This window comes from Clavelina lepadiformis, chromosome 3 (genome assembly GCF_947623445.1).
Source record: "Clavelina lepadiformis chromosome 3, kaClaLepa1.1, whole genome shotgun sequence".
NCBI classification, from domain to species: domain Eukaryota; kingdom Metazoa; phylum Chordata; class Ascidiacea; order Aplousobranchia; family Clavelinidae; genus Clavelina; species Clavelina lepadiformis.
In genome coordinates, this window is record NC_135242.1 from 1,448,924 (window position 1) to 1,465,941 (window position 17,018).

Below are 17,018 nucleotides of genomic sequence, written 5' to 3' on the forward strand. Positions count from 1 at the left end.
GACATTTTAGCTATAAAATGTTCTGTAATTTTATCATTAATTGTATTAAGTGACCTTAAATCACTTAAATACCCATAAAAATGTCACGCCTAAACACCAATGATTTCTAAAGCAAGTTCGCATTGTGGGCCACTGCAAACGCATAAATGACAAATAAACTGACACAATCTCTGTTACCAAAGTAGAATAAATATAACCCAAAAAGTGAAAATGTCGGAATGCAACATTTTAAGTATCACAGTGATTATATGGTTAAAGTTAGATCCCTAGATTATAAACTCAGCAAGCGATAAACTTCAAAAGAAAAGTTAATGTTACCTTATACACTTAAATAAAGATAAACAATGCAAAATATTTTTAAGCGTTTTATACTGCTTTGATATTTAGCGTTTTTTCTATATATTTCGGCTATAAGTTTATCCATAATACAAATCAAATTTGTTTATACTCATCTACGGCCGGTGTTGATATAGCAAATGATCTTAGAAAACCAAATAAAGTGATCGTTCGTCACGCTTCGATGGCTCTGCAGTTCACCGTTCGACTCCATCGTAGCTGTCTTCAACTTTCTTTCTCTTTCAGCATTAACCCAAGAAGAATCTAAGAAAGACTTTTTATTTTAACAATATAAATATTTTTTTAATTTCTTTATGATTTATTTGCGCTGTCGGCTTGTATTTCCACATACTTTAACACATGCGTACATAATAGGATGACATCCAAAGTAATTATTTCTGGTAATTATATAAAACGCAGATCGATGTAAACAGTGCAAGCAATTATCTCTGTTGATAATAATGTCATCGTTACGTCAAGTCTTGCTGTAAATCATGGAAATAATGGCAGGACAAAAATTACTTTGCTGCTGGCTGCAATTTGACGACGTTCACCGAATAGTTTAATTGAAGTTAGTTAATCCATCTTTTTTGGTATCCTTACAGTTTGTTCGCGGATAGTTTTACTTAATATGTGGGCTCAAACTTATCCTAATCTCAACTCAATTTATATTCCGAGAAATGGGCGAAGCGTCATTGGAGAAACTTTTTCTTGTACAACGATTTGAAAACTCCTGGTTTGTTAACGGATGAACGCGCACACACGCACGCACAGAGTGTATGATTCTTACAGGATTCCGTCTAAGCCAGAACGCCAATGAATTACTGCACGATATGGAGTAAAGTGCCCGCCGGCCATGTAAAATAAACCTGTTGCTTTAATATATACTGTACATCACGTTTAAATTGATATCAAGCACTCAGTACATTTCTGCGCTCTACTTAAACTAAGGCGACTTGCGCAACGCCACAATAAGATTATCAGCAGAACTATGATTATGCTGTCACAATGAAGCAAGGCACAACGAAAAACGTTGGTTGAAGCCGTCCACCGCTCCGGGGCTTGACTCTTGAAGTCAGATGGTTGAAGAAGAAGATTAAGAGGTGGACACCAACAATTAGCGCTCAGCAGCGTATTAGTAGGTATCGGTTTAGCTGCATATGTTACAAGTTTTTTTGCAGGCTTAAATGACTTAAAATAAATGCAAGCGAGTTTTGTTAATATGATTGGTTGCGGTCTAGTTTGTTGGAAAACATGTTCGGCTGGTTAGCGCTCTATCTCAGGTAGGTTCAATGTAAGGTAAGGTTTCTGTGTCATTTTTTTTTATAGTGAGAGCTGAAATTGACATAGGTCTAACGGTTTTAATGATGACACTATTCTAAAATAGACATAGATGAATTCTTGAAGTTGGACATTTATTTCACAATTTGATAGGAACTGGAATCTTATGAGTGCGGGTGTGAATAAACATGGCTTGGCTATTATGCTTAGATTTTCGCGTAAATTCAGGTTGGATATGTTTATAAAAAATCATGTATCTTAGCTTACGCAATTTGAAATGTTTAAGTTATCTGTGCTAGTCCAATGTCCTATAAACTAGCGATAGGTGGCGGTGCTAGTTGAAAATTTCCGACTGGAATATTTGTGTACTTCAATGCCACATACACATTAATATTCGTGCGAACCGCTCAAAGAAATAACGATAGCTCATATTAGTACGGGTTACTGCAGGCCAAAACGTGCGCAGTGTGACGTCACTCCCTTATAATTTTTAGCGATTTCTAGATAAACAAAGTGACGAGATAGAGCGGAAAGCCCGCAATAAATTTTAATTAAATATGAACTTTTCAATTGGTTTTTTACTATTACACAGTAAAAAAACTTATGTTCAAAGCTATTTTTCACAGTTTCATGTTGACTTAACTTAAATTTTATCACATAAAATAAACCTAACTTGATCTAAATCTAGCTTCTAACCAAAATCTAACTCTAGTTAAACCCTAAATAACTCAAAGTAACTTTTTCAATACCAGTTTTCCTAACCTACCCGCTTTGTCCATAGTTGGCTCCGTGTTCTATTTACGGTGAAAAAACAACTTTTTTAAATTTTGCGTCAATAAATTACATTTCTCAAATAATGCTTTCTCGCCTGTTTCAGCATGGTGCTGATATTTATAGCAAAATTGTTTTAATTATAAGATTGACTTTAAATGGAGATTCCCTCATTATTCGAAGTGCTTGCTTTCTTTGCTACTGTAGTCGTTCTGTTTATGGCGTACAACAACTGGTTTTCCACGAGTGGCAAGCGGTTTCCACCAGGCTTATTTCCTTGGCCAGTTATAGGAAATGCTCCAATCTTGGGTTCAGAACCGCACAAGACTTTTCATGAGTTGGCCAAGAAATACGGTCCAATCTATAGAATCAAGCTGGGAAGCGTGAATGCAATTGTATTGTGCGATCTTAAAACCGTCAAAGAAGCTTTAGTCAAACAGCGTCAAACATTTGGTGGCCGGACGAAATTCTACACATACAAGTACGTAAATAATGGAAACAGCAACACGTTTAATGACGTCACCACACAAGGAGATTTATGGAAGCAAAACAAGCTAGAGATGACACGCCATCTTCACAATCTATCAACATCTACGACCGTACGCAAGAAGACAAATGAGTTCATCACTGATGACGTCTTGTCTATGTTAAAAAAACTTGAAGTGGAATCTAAGATCAATTTCTTCAATCCAGAAGACACAATACGCAAGGCGGGGGCAAACACCATGTGCACAATTTGCTTTGGCAAGAGATACGACTATGATGACGAGGTTAGACAAAAATGTGACTCACGGTAATACAGTTGTTATAACCATTCGTGATACCTGTCAAATTAGAATGAATAATTTCAGCTTTCAATTCCAATCCAAACTAACAAGCAAAATGAGTTGGCCAAATTAGATGGACTTCAAACAGCTCATTATTTAATCCTATTTCTTTTTAACTCTATGCTTTTTTGAAGGAATTCTGTGAACTCGTTCGAATATTGAAAGTTTTTGGTGCTGTAATTTCGGCAGGAGCAATGATTGACACCATGCCTTGGATCACGGTAAGGTCTGGGCTACCTTCAAACAAAAGTAACACCTTTGTGATTTACGTTAAATTTCCATTTCAGTAGCTTAATATTTTTCAGGTTTTTCCAAAATTTCGGGAAATATTGAAAACCTACAAGGAAGCAATGGCAAGTCAGTATAATTGGATTTATCAACGGTAAATTGAAAGTTTGCCATAACAAGTAGACCTGCAAGCCTTTATTTCATGTTAATAACACAATAGACATCTTAATTTCAAATTCAGAGTTGAATTGCTTTCGAGCACACAGGATTTTACGGAGCCTACAAACGTGGTAACTTCTATGATGTCAAAAGTAAATGGAAGCGTTACCCCAAAATTAAAGGAACATATTGCTACTTTTTGTACGGAAATATTTGGAGCAGGTGAAAATAAAGTTTAATTCTACGATTTGTCAGTAATATTTAATCTGAGGATCAAATTTAACAATTTTGCATTGACAAATGTTATATTGTGAAGGACAAGACACTACCCCAACTGCTTTCAGTTGGGTTGTTAATTATCTGCTTCTTTACCCTAATGTGATGAAGAGGATGAAAAGTGACATCAAGGAAGCGATAGGAGATCGTCTTCCCACCCTCTTCGATCGTCCGAAGTTGCCTTACATCGATGCAGTCATCCATGAAACGTTTCGACATTCATCTTTTATTCCAAGCGCCATTCCTCATGCAACACTTGAAGATACTACACTGTGTGGTTACCACATTCCTGAAGGCAACATGGTCTTCATCAATCAATACTCAGTCAATCGAGATCCGAATATCTGGCCAGATCCGGAAAAATTTGATCCGATGAGATTTCTTTGCAAGGATGAATCTGGAAAACTGACAATGAATAGCGAGGCAGTTGATAAATATTTGATATTCTCGATGGGTTTGAGAAAATGTCCTGGACTTGACCATGCTAAAGGTTGGCTCTTCCTGGCAACAGCCATCCTAGCTCAGACATGCGAGTTGATGCCAGATCCATCACATCCTCCATCGCTTGCTGCAATATCTGGACTGACCTTACGTCCAAGTTGCCTCAGATTGAAGCTTCGTTTGAATACTTTAGAAGTTCAATAATATTGGGAGGTTTACCGGCATAAATTGTGCGTTCACAACTACTTCAATTACGGTAGCCCGCTTAAATGTTATTTTTACATATAAATTTTCAGCGGCTTGGGTGGTCTTTTCTACTAACATTGCACGATCTCTCGCAATGATTGATTGACATTTATAAAGGTTTTTTTTGAGAAAAGCTTATTTCAACTCTCCAAGCACCTGACAGCTGTGGTTTATCGTGTCGAACAATTCAACACCCCAACTACATGTTATGAAAGCTTGTACTTTTATCAACAACCGTCTGTTTGATTTAGGAGCTCTTATAAAATGGGTTCCCAAGATACGACTCGCTTAATTATCTTGTGTTAAAACATGTACATATTTTGAAATAAACACCTTCACCTGCGAGCATATTCGTCGCAATTTGTATCCAACTGACAGCCACAGAGTGGAGTATTTTAACAACACAGGTTATTTTTATGAAGAAACCGTTTGTGCCTCAAACCTCTTACATTGTTTTGCTCGACCAAAAACAGCCATACTGTGCACAATTGAAACTGGAAAGTCCTCTTTCTATAGATACCTTCTGGTCTCAGTTTGAAATGGCAAAGGATTCAGATTTTGTCTTTTGTAAAATTACCAAAGATTTTACGAATACTGTCCGATGCACTGCAGTGTATTGGCATTTCTCCATCTTCGTCTGCAAGACTGGCATCAGCATTGTTGAGTAAGAGCAGCCTGATAATGTCCGGATGATCACATGATGATGCTAACAAAGTGATTTCATCAGTTAAGATTTCTATTTAAACTTGCATTGCATTATTAACCTTACTCGAACAAACCATCAACTGTGAACAACATAAACTTACACAATTAAATCATTTTATACAGTTTCTGAGTTATTTCTATCATCACTAACCAACCTTACCGTAATGCAATGGCGTCGATTTATCATAATCCTGACAATTAACGTCATGGCCAAGCTCAATTAAATGTCGGACTATCTCTATATGACCTCTGTCACACGCCCAGTGAAGAAGCGTTCGATTCTACAAGATACAAATTTTTATAGCAATACTTTATAACATGAGGACAATCACTACTTATGCTTTATACTGCAAGTACATTTTGAAAGTTTATTGAAATATAAAGCGCCATGGAATCTAATTAAGGAAGCGTCAAACACCTAAAACTAAGATCTCTATGTATTTGTTGTACTCCTACGTAGGGCTTTAAAAAAACATGTTTAGATCAATCAGAATGCAGCATGGTTGGAGTTGTTTTCTAGCCTGGGTTGGCCTGGTTTATCCTAGCTTTAATGTCCCAGATCGCATGCAGAATTATGCTAAAAATTAGCATGAAAGTAGCTAAAATTGGGTTTTTTAGACCAAAAGTTCTTGTGTTTATTTTGCGTCTCTAAACAGTTTGAATCATGGTTTTTTGATGGCATTTTATGGAGTGGTAGTTCAAAGCATACTAAATTAACATGCAAAATTTCAGAGAGCCCTATGGAGGATTTTTCGAATAATCAGTCTTTTAGTAAATTCACTGTTTATTAAAACAAACAAAGATTTTATCGCATTTGTTGGTGTTTGACGCCGCTTTAACCCAACTCTACTCAATTCAAAGCAACTTAGAGTTTCTGGCAAAATGTTTTTAAAAATGGTAATATAACTTTTATACACCAACTTTGGATATATCGAACTGATTTAATTGGTCAACTCAGCGAATTAATGAGGAGCTGAATAATTTTGATCTTTTTTGAACATTTTTGATCTTTTGTTCCAGTTGCAAGAGGCAACAGCATTTTATAAATGTTGCTGAAAAATTGAAGCTTCTTTGCATCTTACCTCATCATCTAAAGGAGTCTCATCTGGCAGAAGAGCCGCGACTTTCTTTAACGAACCTTCTCGACACCAGTCAAAGATGTTTTTATCGTCATCACTGATTTTCTCCTGATCGTGCTTCATGACACTTACGCTGACTCCCATGCCAGACCTATAAGTAGTTTGAAAACTTGAAAATTGTACACAATATATGTAACATACAGACATACATAAAATGTCACACCTGAGGATGCAAGTTATTTATGAATGCACCACAAAACTTAGAGACATTACACAATCCATTGTGTTCAGGGAATACTATGTTAACAGCATGGTGGATAAAACACATTTAAAAACTAACCAATGGTCAACCTTGTCTCGTTTGACGTGGGGTTCCATGAAGGATCAAGTTCACGCATCTTGGACACATACTCTGTCTTTGCCACATCACAAATCATGTCACCCAGTCCATTCCAACTCATCCTGAAAAAAAAACTTTAACATTTGCAAAAACGCAGGTTATATCAAAATAATAGTTCTGAATAGGCTCTATAGTGGAAAGTGTGGCACCAACACGCATGAGATTCATTGGGTCTAGTATACACATGCATAACCACTGGATGCCTTAGTATACTAGACTTCAGCTACTCAAATTGTGACGTTATCTGGTTGTACACTTGTATACTAGACCTGATTCATCAATGTACACGCCAAACTTTTATATCTTCACATCGATTAACAAAAAATAAACAAAGACAAACTAGATGTTTGAACGCCAAATTGTAACAAGTAACTGAAGTAAAATTTGCGGCCTTAAACACACGATTTCTCGTCAAAAACTGGCGTACTTTTCAGTCGGAAACAGGCCTAGTGTACAAAAATAAAAAACAAGTATTGAATGAAGTTTACAATAAAGGAGGTCATCAACTTACCACTTCTTTCTGGCAGAATAATTCAACAAGCTTGGTTTTGATACGTTACAAGCACCAGTAGTAGCTTGTTTGTATCTGGCGTACAGGTAAAGCAAATCGCCTTCACGTGAAGACTCTGGAATCTTGTCTATTATACTCTGCAAATGTGCCGCGGCCGCATCAAAATATCTACCAAGGTCATCTGCCATGCTACAACAGAGCTGACCAATGAATCATGCAATTCCTCCAATCACAAAAAAACGTTCCTTGAGCTGCAGTATTTCGGCTAGCTCTCGCAATTTGCTCGATTCGCGTTTGCCATGAACAATCAGCACAAGATTGAGTTTGCTGGAAGTTATTGGCTTGTTTATGGATACGGTTGAGTGGATACGACATGCGGTTATTTTAATTTAAGCCTTTGCGCGATCTACTACTCGACTACATAATCTGTGTATTTTATGTGTACATTATGTCCATGTCAAGTTGGAACATATAGTCTAAGTCACACGAAGAACATATGGAGCAAACAGCACACAAGTCCAAATTAGTGAATGAACACACCATGGCATAGCAGGGGCTTGACCGTAAGCTTTTTCGGAGCACACTGCAAACATTTTTACATGACTTGATAAAACCAATACTAATATGGCGAAAAAATTGGCTTGTATGCTCTACATATGAAAAATATTTTGTTTTTATAATACTATTCCACTCAACATGCCGAGTATGATGGTTGTCGCGTTGCACTTGTACATGTCTTTTGTAGATACTATGCAAATACAAAATTCATTAACGTAGGTTTATGGGCAAGTTAAGTTGTTCGAAACATATTGCAATAAAAATGATACTTTGAGTATGGAGAAGATTTTTTATTTTAGTTTAAGTGCTTTTTGTCTCTTCCTGTTTGTATTCTAAAACCCATTATTTTTAGGATATTTAACCTAAAATTAAAGCAGATTACTAGCTTTTAGGTAATATGATTTAATCTTGTTGAAAATTGAAGCGTCATGGCTATAGACATCTTACTTAAAGTCCATGTTCTTTTTATTTGCGATCAGCGGTGGGCAAGTTAACGGCAAAGCCTCACAGGAAAGTTAGGTTGTTTATTACCGGAAACTCACACGTCGATTTTGTTCGTTCGTTAAAGAATAATTAAGAAAAACAATGTCGGGCGATGGCAAGATTGAGAAAATGGAAATAGATTACAGTGATACTGTAGATAGAACCATACCGGACTGTGAAAAGTTGGTCCAAAATGGAAATCTTTCTGAAGCTCTTGAAAAGTTGCACTCACTGGAAAAACAAACCAGAATCGCCTGTGATATGGTGTCTAACGGCAAAGTGATGGTTTCTGCAGTTCGTCTGTGCTTCGATGCAAAAGATTGGGATACCTTAAATGACAATATTACAGTTTTTGTGAAGAAACGAAGTCAGCTCAAACAGGCTATTGCTAAAATGGTGCAAGAATGCTGCACCTTTGTAGAAAAAACACCAAATTTAGAAACAAAATTAAAGTTAATTAACACACTTCGGACTGCAACCGAGGGAAAAATTTATGTTGAAATTGAGCGAGCCAGGTTGACAAGAACATTGGCTAAAATAAAAGAAGACGGCGGTGATATTTCTGAAGCTGCAAACATATTGCAAGAATTGCAAGTTGAAACATTTGGTAGCATGGAGCGCAAGGAGAAAATTGAATTCATTCTTGAGCAGATGAGACTTTGCCTGGCAAAGAAGGATTACATTCGTGTTCAGATAATCAGCAAGAAAATCAGCACAAGATTTTTTGAAAATGTGGATGAAGAAGTTCAAAAACTCAAGTTAAGATTTTATCAAATGATGATTGAACTGGACTTGGCTGAAAACTCGTACTTGCACACGTGCAAGCACTTTAGAGCCGTCTATGACACACCATTAACCCAAAGTGACAAAATGAAATGGCAGCAAGCTCTGAAAAGTGTTGTTCTGTTTGTTGTCCTCTCCCCATATGACAACGAGCAATCCGATATGTTGGCCAGGATACAAGAGGAAAAGAAGTTGGAAGACATCCCAAAATATAAAGAGCTACTGGGATGTTTTGTTCGTCAGGAGCTAATCCAGCTGCATAAGTTCCTTGAGTTGTACGAGCATGAGCTTCGTGAAGGAGAACAAGGAAGTCCATGCACAGATGCATTCCTTCATACAGAGGAAGGGGAAAAGAGATGGAAGGATTTTGCCAACAGGGTCGTGGAGCACAACATCCGTGTCATGGCAAAATATTACACTCGCATCACATCCAAGAGAATGGCCAATCTGTTGAATCTTTGTGTCGAGGAAGCAGAAGAGTACCTTGCAAAACTTGTCGTCAACAAGACTGTTTTTGCCAAAATCGATCGATTAAGTGGAATCATCAGCTTCGCACGACCTCGTGAACCAAGTGAAGTTCTGAATGAATGGTCAAACTCCCTCAACAAGTTAATGGGTTCGGTCAACAAAGCAACTCACTTGATAGCTAAAGAAGAGATGATACACTCACTTAAGTGAAAATACTTTGTTCAATGCTAAGCTTCTAACAGATTGCAGTGATCGGAAATAATTACAGACCAAGCTAGCTACGATGTTTTGTGTTTAACTTTCTCTATATTACTAGTCTCAATACATGTTTTGGTTTTTGTCGTAACGTATGACACATATCTTAAGCAATTACATCTGTAACAGATTATTATCGTCAACCTTGATTGAATTTAAAAAAATTACGGATTTTAGAAAATTATCTTCACAACACCAACAAATTAATTGCAGGTTTGCTTATATTCATAACAAGGCAAGTGCACATCATTTAAGGTAAGCAGAGACAGATTTTGAAAATAAGACAACAAACAGAACAGAGTTGGGCTAATTTTAGCTTCTATCGTTCGAAGCGTAAATAGATAGACGCAGCCTACATCAAATTTAAAGCTTTTATATTTCGAACAATTCTCATTTTCTCGACATGTTACATTTGGTGCAAAATAATCAGGGCAGTGGTACGTCAAATATTGTATATTAAGACGTAAAAGTTTCGATGCCTTGTCAAAATACCCGTAATAATCAAGTAGTGACATGCTTCTAACGGTACATCGAATGAAAGATAGGGAAATATAGATTGGCACGCTTGTACGGTAAACATATACAAAGAACTTAAACAGCATAGTTAACTGCCATACTGTAAATCTATAAAAAAAACAAGATGCTTGTAACTGCAAGATAGTTAAGGTATTATATTTGTTTCAAACTGGGATCATTATAAACCTATCAAATCTGCTGTAAGAATGACACAGCTGCAGATAGGAGACGTCTAATGCAAAGAGGTTTAGATTAATGAAACAAGGAGTAGTACGGTATCAACTTTATGCTATAAAAGCACGAAAATTTGACTGTAATTCATGGCATCTTAATCAAGCAAAGCATTGACTATTGAGTAAACCTTCTCAAAACTAAGATAGAAAAGAATAAGGCAATACTGATTCACAAATGTATGAAAACAACACTCAAAAAAGCATGTGCCGACAACCAATCACAAAAGCATGTCACGCACAGGTATACAAAAAAGAAAAAAACTTCCTGCACTTCGATTCTAATGTTCAAGTTGCAAAGCAACAATAAATTGTTTTTATGCAGCATGATTTTAGTTAGAAAGTGCGGAATTAGACAGTAAATTATAAGTTGACGTACGTGTAGCATAGTCAAGACAATATACATTGTCTATCAGTTGGTTGCGAAACTCAGTACCGTTAGAAATATACAACATATTAAGTACCACGTTTTGGAAATACAAACGAATTTGAATGCTTGAAATTTTCCTAATATCATACAGCTGATTGATTGGAAGATTTTTCTTCTGTTTGGGTCAATTGTGGTTTTGAACTTGACCCTAAATTGATGGTTACTTCTTCCAATCGATGATCGGATCGGTTAAAGTTTTCTTGTTGATCTGTCCGCCGAGCAATTTCCACCGAGTCCCTGTGCTGGTTGGCTTGGTTTATCGCCTGTATTTCAGACAACATATCAATCAGTTTACATATCTAGGGTAATTCTGTTGGTTAAAATTTGGAGGTTTAATCAGATCAATATGCAGGGTACTGCATACAGTGCAGTTTGTTGGCTGATATGAGGAAGAATATGTTATGCAGTAGTTTTAAGTCAAAAATTAACTTTGCTTCATTATTTGATACCTGCTGGCAACATTCCTTGCATTTACAGCACAAAACTATGGGCGCCGCGAGCAGCAGAACAGGGGAGGCTACGACGAGAAGCAAAGAAAATGCGGCAAATAAACCGACAACCTGCAACACAATTTACACTTTTCTGTATTCAAATACAAGAAATTTCCAGGATTGCGATAATGTAGAATTGTAGATGAAGGAGGCTGAATTTCAGCCATCTTAACTGAACATAATAGAAAACTTAAATAGATAAAATAAAACTTAAATAATAGAAATCTTACGAACCCCAATGCGGTGTCTGAACACTTGAGCCCGGCTGTGACCTAGCATATTTCGACACGGTCCTTTGTCATAATGACGCAGTAAAAAATCATTCTGCAAAAAAGTTGAGCAAATTGTTATCTAACAAGTCACCTACTATTTTAAGTCAAATTCTCATAGAAATATTTAAACTCAACAGAGCAATTCAATATAAGCTAAAGCTTTTCCCGAAACAGAAGGGTCAAAATGTGGCCGTTGACAACGGACCTACCTTTACCAGACCTAAAACTAACCAAAAACTTTGGGCACAACTGTTTTAAAAATATTCAAAACTATTACTCACATCGAGTAGTTTAAGACAGTACCAGCAAAAGACATGGCTACAATTCTTACAAATCATTTGAGCACAACCTCTGTCCTTTTCAATCAGGATTGTACAGACGGGGCATCGTTTAATCATGGCATCCATTTCGTCACTCAGCTTTAAACTAAACATCATCATCTAGTTAAATTGCGAAAATTACAATAAATACTGTACATGTATAAGTTATTAAATAATATTATAAACAATACTAATATACTATAGTACATGTATGTATATAAAACTAAATAATATGATAAATAAATTATTTTACGGTAACTTATGCAAAAGGGGATTATCCTGACTATCCCAAAGTATGAAAATTAAGATACTGAAATAATTTTCAGCTAAAAACAGAACTTCAGGCGTCAGGATCTTGTATTACCCGGCACGAGCCTGCAATCGTTGGAACTCGCTGCCGAGATTGTGAGAGAAATTATTACACGCATGGCCGGTCTTCCACTGCACAGATAAAATAAGTAGACATAGTTGGGATTTGAAATATATACGAATCACAAAGTAACGACCTTAAACAATTATTTAATGATTTGCAGGAGTGGCTCACCTCTGCTTTGCAAATGTAACAGAATTGCAGCTTGCACTGAAATTAAAAATTATTACATCGTGTTTATATTTTATTTACTAACCTCTAAAAAAATGATCATATCATTATTTTACAGTACTCTAAAATTTACAATATGAAACTGTAACATATATGTTATACCAAACATTTATGCAAAATCTTCCAAATAGACTAGTGGTTATTAACATATGGGTTGCCGTCATTCAAAATGAGATTAAAATTGCTCTATATACATCATGACACATGGGTAAAAATTATTTGAAAAAACAATACAAAAACCTCTCATTGCAACAAGCAACAGCATATTCTGTAAAAATTGAAACAATAGCATTGTTCTTATTGTGCGACTATAGGCCGTGCTGTGGCCACAGTTTATAGCGAAACAGAATAATGCAATTACAATGAAAGCTGTGTTTTCATAACAAATAGCTGATCTTAACAAAACATATGCACCTTATTACGTAGGCTCGTAGCCTTGACTGAAGTTGCCAAAAATACTGCAAAGTTTAACTAATGTGTGATTCATGAATTGATATTCCAAACGTTGAACTTATAATCACATGTGCAGACACAAAAAAGTTGAGCCACATCACGGCAAGTATTGACGGCGGTTCAAAATTGAAAACCACGGATTACCAGAGATTTTTCTTTTATATCTATAACTTGTTTAAAGTATTCGAGCAGGTTTTTTTCTTTTTTAGCTTCTTATTCTTTTTAGCTCGGGTTAAACTTGGAAAAACGACACACATGTTACATAACTATAAACCAGTTGTTTAACACGAGATTGAACAGTGTGGACGGTTAAGACTGTGAGGAATTAAAATTTTGGTTACATCAAAAGAGGTTTAAAAATACAGATTTAGGCAATCCATGTCATACAATATTAGTTACAAATATAAATTTCCACCGTGAGTGAGGCACAGATGGAAAATACTTACAGTTGGACACGAAACTGAAAAAGGGTCCGGCAAGACGTCATGGTTGGATGAATTGCTGCAAACGTGACACACCGTTGAACAAGCAACTTGAGGACAAAACGTTCTGTGTGGGTCAATTGCAACTTCTATACGAAAAAATTAAAAATAGATTTCTATAATTTTTTAGGTTTAACAAGGCTAAAAGCCTGGACTAGGGCTCCATGAAAGAACAAATTTTAAATAAAATAACAATGAATAATCACGGTGTACCTTGCAAAAATCAGCTGCAATGAAACAATTTCCGTTCACTATCACAAACAGCTATAAAACTTATGTCAACTTTCTATTATGACTCAGTACCATGAGAGCAGGAACATTAATATAATAAGGAACATGTAGCAATAATTATTTTGGTTTTTCTTTCGTTGCGTATGAACTTAAATGCATGCAGTTTGAAAGCATGTGTTGTGTAAGGTGCGCATAAAGCGACGAAATCAACCTGACGTGACACGCAGGTAAATATAACACCAACCTTTCATTCATGGCATTTGACTAAAAACATGAAACTTAATGACTAAATCACTGGCATATCCGGCCAGGAAAACCAGCTGAAAATAACAAGCCGGCAACATTTCATGATTTATGTTTCAGATTGTAAACAGAGCTATGACAACAGCAATTAAGCTTGATGCACTCCTTAAGAAGACAAACCTTGCTCAAACTTTAATCTATTGTATTTTTCAAAAGTCTCTTGCTGGGCAAGTTGTTGGATCTAAAAAAAAACAAACCAGTTTGAACAAGGAACAAAACAAGCAAGTGAATGCACTTGGAGTAACTAATATTATGATGATTGATACAAAATAAATATCAACAATCATATCAATAATTATATCAATGACCAATTCGTAACTTCATACTGTACATTATGCATGTATGATCAATGAAACCATAATACAACTTATAGAATATTTCATATTTGTACTGATTGATATTTGTATAAGTCAGCAAATAACAAATTAGTTCAAATTTTCGACTGTTACCTCATCACTACTGATAGCTCCTGCCTTTGAACACTCAGCATCCGGGCATGTTATTGACAACACAACTCCATCTCGGATAAGAACCTCAACGTAGCTTTGCATGCACTGGAAGCACAAATGATTCAATGATAATAAACAACGAACTTTTTACTCTGACAATGAGGTTCTTTAATGTTCATCAAAAATATAAATTACCCTAATTAAGATGAAACAGTTAAAGCTGGTTAACTTAAGTCCGCTTTACTTATATAACTTTGATTACTTCAAAATAGCTTTACTGGCCATGGAAAATGTCTGAGAAAACGCACATGAAATTAATTCCGGATTGAAGCCTTTAACAAAGCATTTCAATACACTTAAAGCATTTAGTTGGTCCGGATTATCTGGATATGCAAGCGGCTACTTAGTGCTACTAGCATTTGTTACTTACAAATTAAGCATGAAATCACTCATCATGATTATGATCGACAGAGTACAGGAATTGACAGGTCATCATATATCAACACTAATTATTATTGGCAACTCGAAAAACGTGTCCCTGACATTGTAAAGTAATAAAGGATGGTGTTGGGTTCCTTAAAAGTTTGGTGTTGGGTTGAGTAATGTAATAAACCTGCCATTGGGGCAATTACTTCAAACAGTCTAAGCTGTATTTTGGTCTTAACTGATTAACTCGTATTGTCTTTATGTAATGGGCGTTCACTTTTGCACTATTCATTGACTACAATATTTGAAGTTCATACAACAAAAGATTTATTTTGGTTTACTATATCTTACAGTTACTGAGATCTTAAACCACAAAAAAAGCATAGTTGGGCCTATTGCATCTTATTCGATGTTGCCTGCAACGTAAAAACATTAAAAATACAAGTTTTAGTCAAAAACTATCCACTTAAAATAAGTGTGTAAACCATATAATTGTTCTAAAAGCTCCACTATTTCTTTAGTTATATATGTACATGTATACTGCATGGACCATAAAATATTATTAAACAGTTATCTTTTAAAGTATATTAACATTTCGTACCAGTATACAGTAAAATGTGTTTAGCTTATCACTTTTTACAGGACAATGAAAAAATAATAATTTGAAACAAAATTAGAAGTGATCGACATAAGTGTGAGGTTACATCGAGAGATGGTCGCGTGCCTCGACAAGGGAGTTTTTACACCTTTTATATACAGTATAATTGTCTCTTACCGGCCGCCGTTGAAGTTACTGATTGGTTAAACCGGTCGCTACAATTTACATTTAACAAACTTTGACTTTTACACATATTTGAAAAAGTTAACGAACCTGTTTGCAAAAGCGGCACCCACAAGATGAAATCGAAAAGACGTCAGTTTGGTGGAAAAAATCATCGAAACACAATTTGCAAGTAAATGGCTCTACAATATTTTATACAAAATATTTCACCAAGTTTTGTTGGCGCAAATATTAGGCTATTACAGTAAAAACGTTTGATATGCCCACCTTCATACCCGACCAGTTTGGTCGTGATACACCTCAATGCGACAGATTTTACGCCATGAACCACATTCAACAATAATGTAAACAGAACTAACGTAACTAGAAAACTGTTAATCTGATTTCCGACAAATGTTGACCATTCATGTTAGAAAATTGAATGGAATCATTGAAGCAAATTGGGTGGTTCCAACCAATGTTCACATTATAATTAATTATTTTATTAAATATTATAATACAAATTCACATTATAATGAAATCACCCTAAGTGTATGAACAGGCTTACCTTCTACTTTTGCAGTTACTGTGTTAAGGCATTCCTTTGAAGGAATTTTACGAAGAGGGTCCGTATCCATAGTGTCTGAGAAACTTGAACAGGATGAACTTAATTGAGATTCATTTCTGTTTGTCTCAACTTCATTTCTTACTTCAGTAGATGACATGACAGGTCGCCGGCGTTACGGCTGTTTATCAACACAACATGGCCAGCTATAACTCGTTTTATTAAGTTTTTTGGATCTTCTATCAAATTCAAAAATTAAAAAATTGATCAGATTACATTCCTGGGATTCGGGAAACTCATATCATCGTATTGTCAGCACAACCCACCAGTGTAGGTTACTCCTAGTTCATCTATCAGTCTATATTATAAACTAGGTACATGTTCGATTGAAAAGCTGATTTTTTTTCAAAATAAACTACTAAAACAAGGTTAATACTGTAAAACTGACAACAGATAACCTCAATTACGTATAACACTTTCACGAAAATTTCTTTTAAACACACAGCCAGGGTTATCATAGAAAATTCAACATCTCTACGTCATAAAATTAGAATGTTGCTCCCATAAGTCGTCACAAACAATAAGGCTGAAACCAGGTTGAGCATCTGCGTCACTGGCGCATCACGTCACGCATCATTAGTTTACTTACAACAGCATTGAGTACCGATACTACAAGTCTGTT

At 35.8% G+C, this 17,018-nt stretch overlaps 4 protein-coding genes across 4 annotated transcripts; 2 read left to right on the top strand and 2 right to left on the bottom strand.

The window, feature by feature from the left end:
• Positions 1-1,105: 1,105 nt before the first annotated feature.
• Positions 1,106-4,910, top strand: LOC143448970 (cytochrome P450 1B1-like). The gene is made up of 5 exons (XM_076948953.1): positions 1,106-3,158; positions 3,350-3,436; positions 3,521-3,597; positions 3,685-3,824; positions 3,919-4,910. The coding sequence occupies exons 1-5, from the start codon at positions 2,547-2,549 to the stop codon at positions 4,521-4,523; spliced, it is 1,521 nt and encodes a 506-aa protein (XP_076805068.1). The 5' UTR covers positions 1,106-2,546; the 3' UTR covers positions 4,524-4,910.
• Positions 2,768-7,600, bottom strand: LOC143448971 (acyl-CoA-binding domain-containing protein 6-like). Its single transcript, XM_076948954.1, has 5 exons — positions 7,261-7,600; positions 6,701-6,811; positions 6,353-6,500; positions 5,431-5,551; positions 2,768-5,271 (listed from the first exon to the last, which is right to left on the bottom strand). Exons 1-5 carry the CDS (start codon positions 7,446-7,448, stop codon positions 5,117-5,119), a joined length of 723 nt encoding a protein of 240 aa, XP_076805069.1. The 5' UTR covers positions 7,449-7,600; the 3' UTR covers positions 2,768-5,116.
• Positions 7,601-8,267: 667 nt separating this feature from the next.
• LOC143448953 (26S proteasome non-ATPase regulatory subunit 12-like) lies at positions 8,268-9,940 on the top strand. The gene has a single exon (XM_076948923.1). The coding sequence runs from the start codon at positions 8,404-8,406 to the stop codon at positions 9,760-9,762; it is 1,359 nt and encodes a 452-aa protein (XP_076805038.1). The 5' UTR covers positions 8,268-8,403; the 3' UTR covers positions 9,763-9,940.
• A 224-nt stretch (positions 9,941-10,164) lies between these two features.
• Positions 10,165-16,766, bottom strand: LOC143448954 (putative E3 ubiquitin-protein ligase RNF144A). The gene is made up of 11 exons (XM_076948924.1): positions 16,340-16,766; positions 15,883-15,974; positions 14,586-14,690; positions 14,257-14,317; positions 13,567-13,691; positions 12,611-12,646; positions 12,431-12,507; positions 12,028-12,172; positions 11,709-11,798; positions 11,433-11,543; positions 10,165-11,246 (listed from the first exon to the last, which is right to left on the bottom strand). Exons 1-11 carry the CDS (start codon positions 16,494-16,496, stop codon positions 11,067-11,069), a joined length of 1,179 nt encoding a protein of 392 aa, XP_076805039.1. The 5' UTR covers positions 16,497-16,766; the 3' UTR covers positions 10,165-11,066.
• Positions 16,767-17,018: the final 252 nt, after the last annotated feature.

Coding starts and splice junctions, on each gene's coding strand:
- LOC143448970 (XM_076948953.1), top strand. CDS start 2,547: ATGGAGATTCCCTCATTATTCGAAGTGCTTGCTTTCTTTGCTACTGTA. Junction 3,159..3,349: donor GATACGACTATGATGACGAG/GTTAGACAAAAA, acceptor GCTTTTTTGAAG/GAATTCTGTGAACTCGTTCG. Junction 3,598..3,684: donor TATAATTGGATTTATCAACG/GTAAATTGAAAG, acceptor TTTCAAATTCAG/AGTTGAATTGCTTTCGAGCA.
- LOC143448971 (XM_076948954.1), bottom strand. CDS start 7,448: ATGGCAGATGACCTTGGTAGATATTTTGATGCGGCCGCGGCACATTTG. Junction 6,812..7,260: donor TATTCTGCCAGAAAGAAGTG/GTAAGTTGATGA, acceptor TTTTTTTTTCAG/GATGAGTTGGAATGGACTGG. Junction 5,552..6,352: donor AGACTCCTTTAGATGATGAG/GTAAGATGCAAA, acceptor TGTATCTTGTAG/AATCGAACGCTTCTTCACTG.
- LOC143448954 (XM_076948924.1), bottom strand. CDS start 16,496: ATGTCATCTACTGAAGTAAGAAATGAAGTTGAGACAAACAGAAATGAA. Junction 15,975..16,339: donor AGTAACTGCAAAAGTAGAAG/GTAAGCCTGTTC, acceptor AAAATATTGTAG/AGCCATTTACTTGCAAATTG. Junction 12,647..13,566: donor TTTCAGTTTCGTGTCCAACT/GTAAGTATTTTC, acceptor TTTTAATTTCAG/TGCAAGCTGCAATTCTGTTA.
- LOC143448953 (XM_076948923.1), top strand. CDS start 8,404: ATGTCGGGCGATGGCAAGATTGAGAAAATGGAAATAGATTACAGTGAT.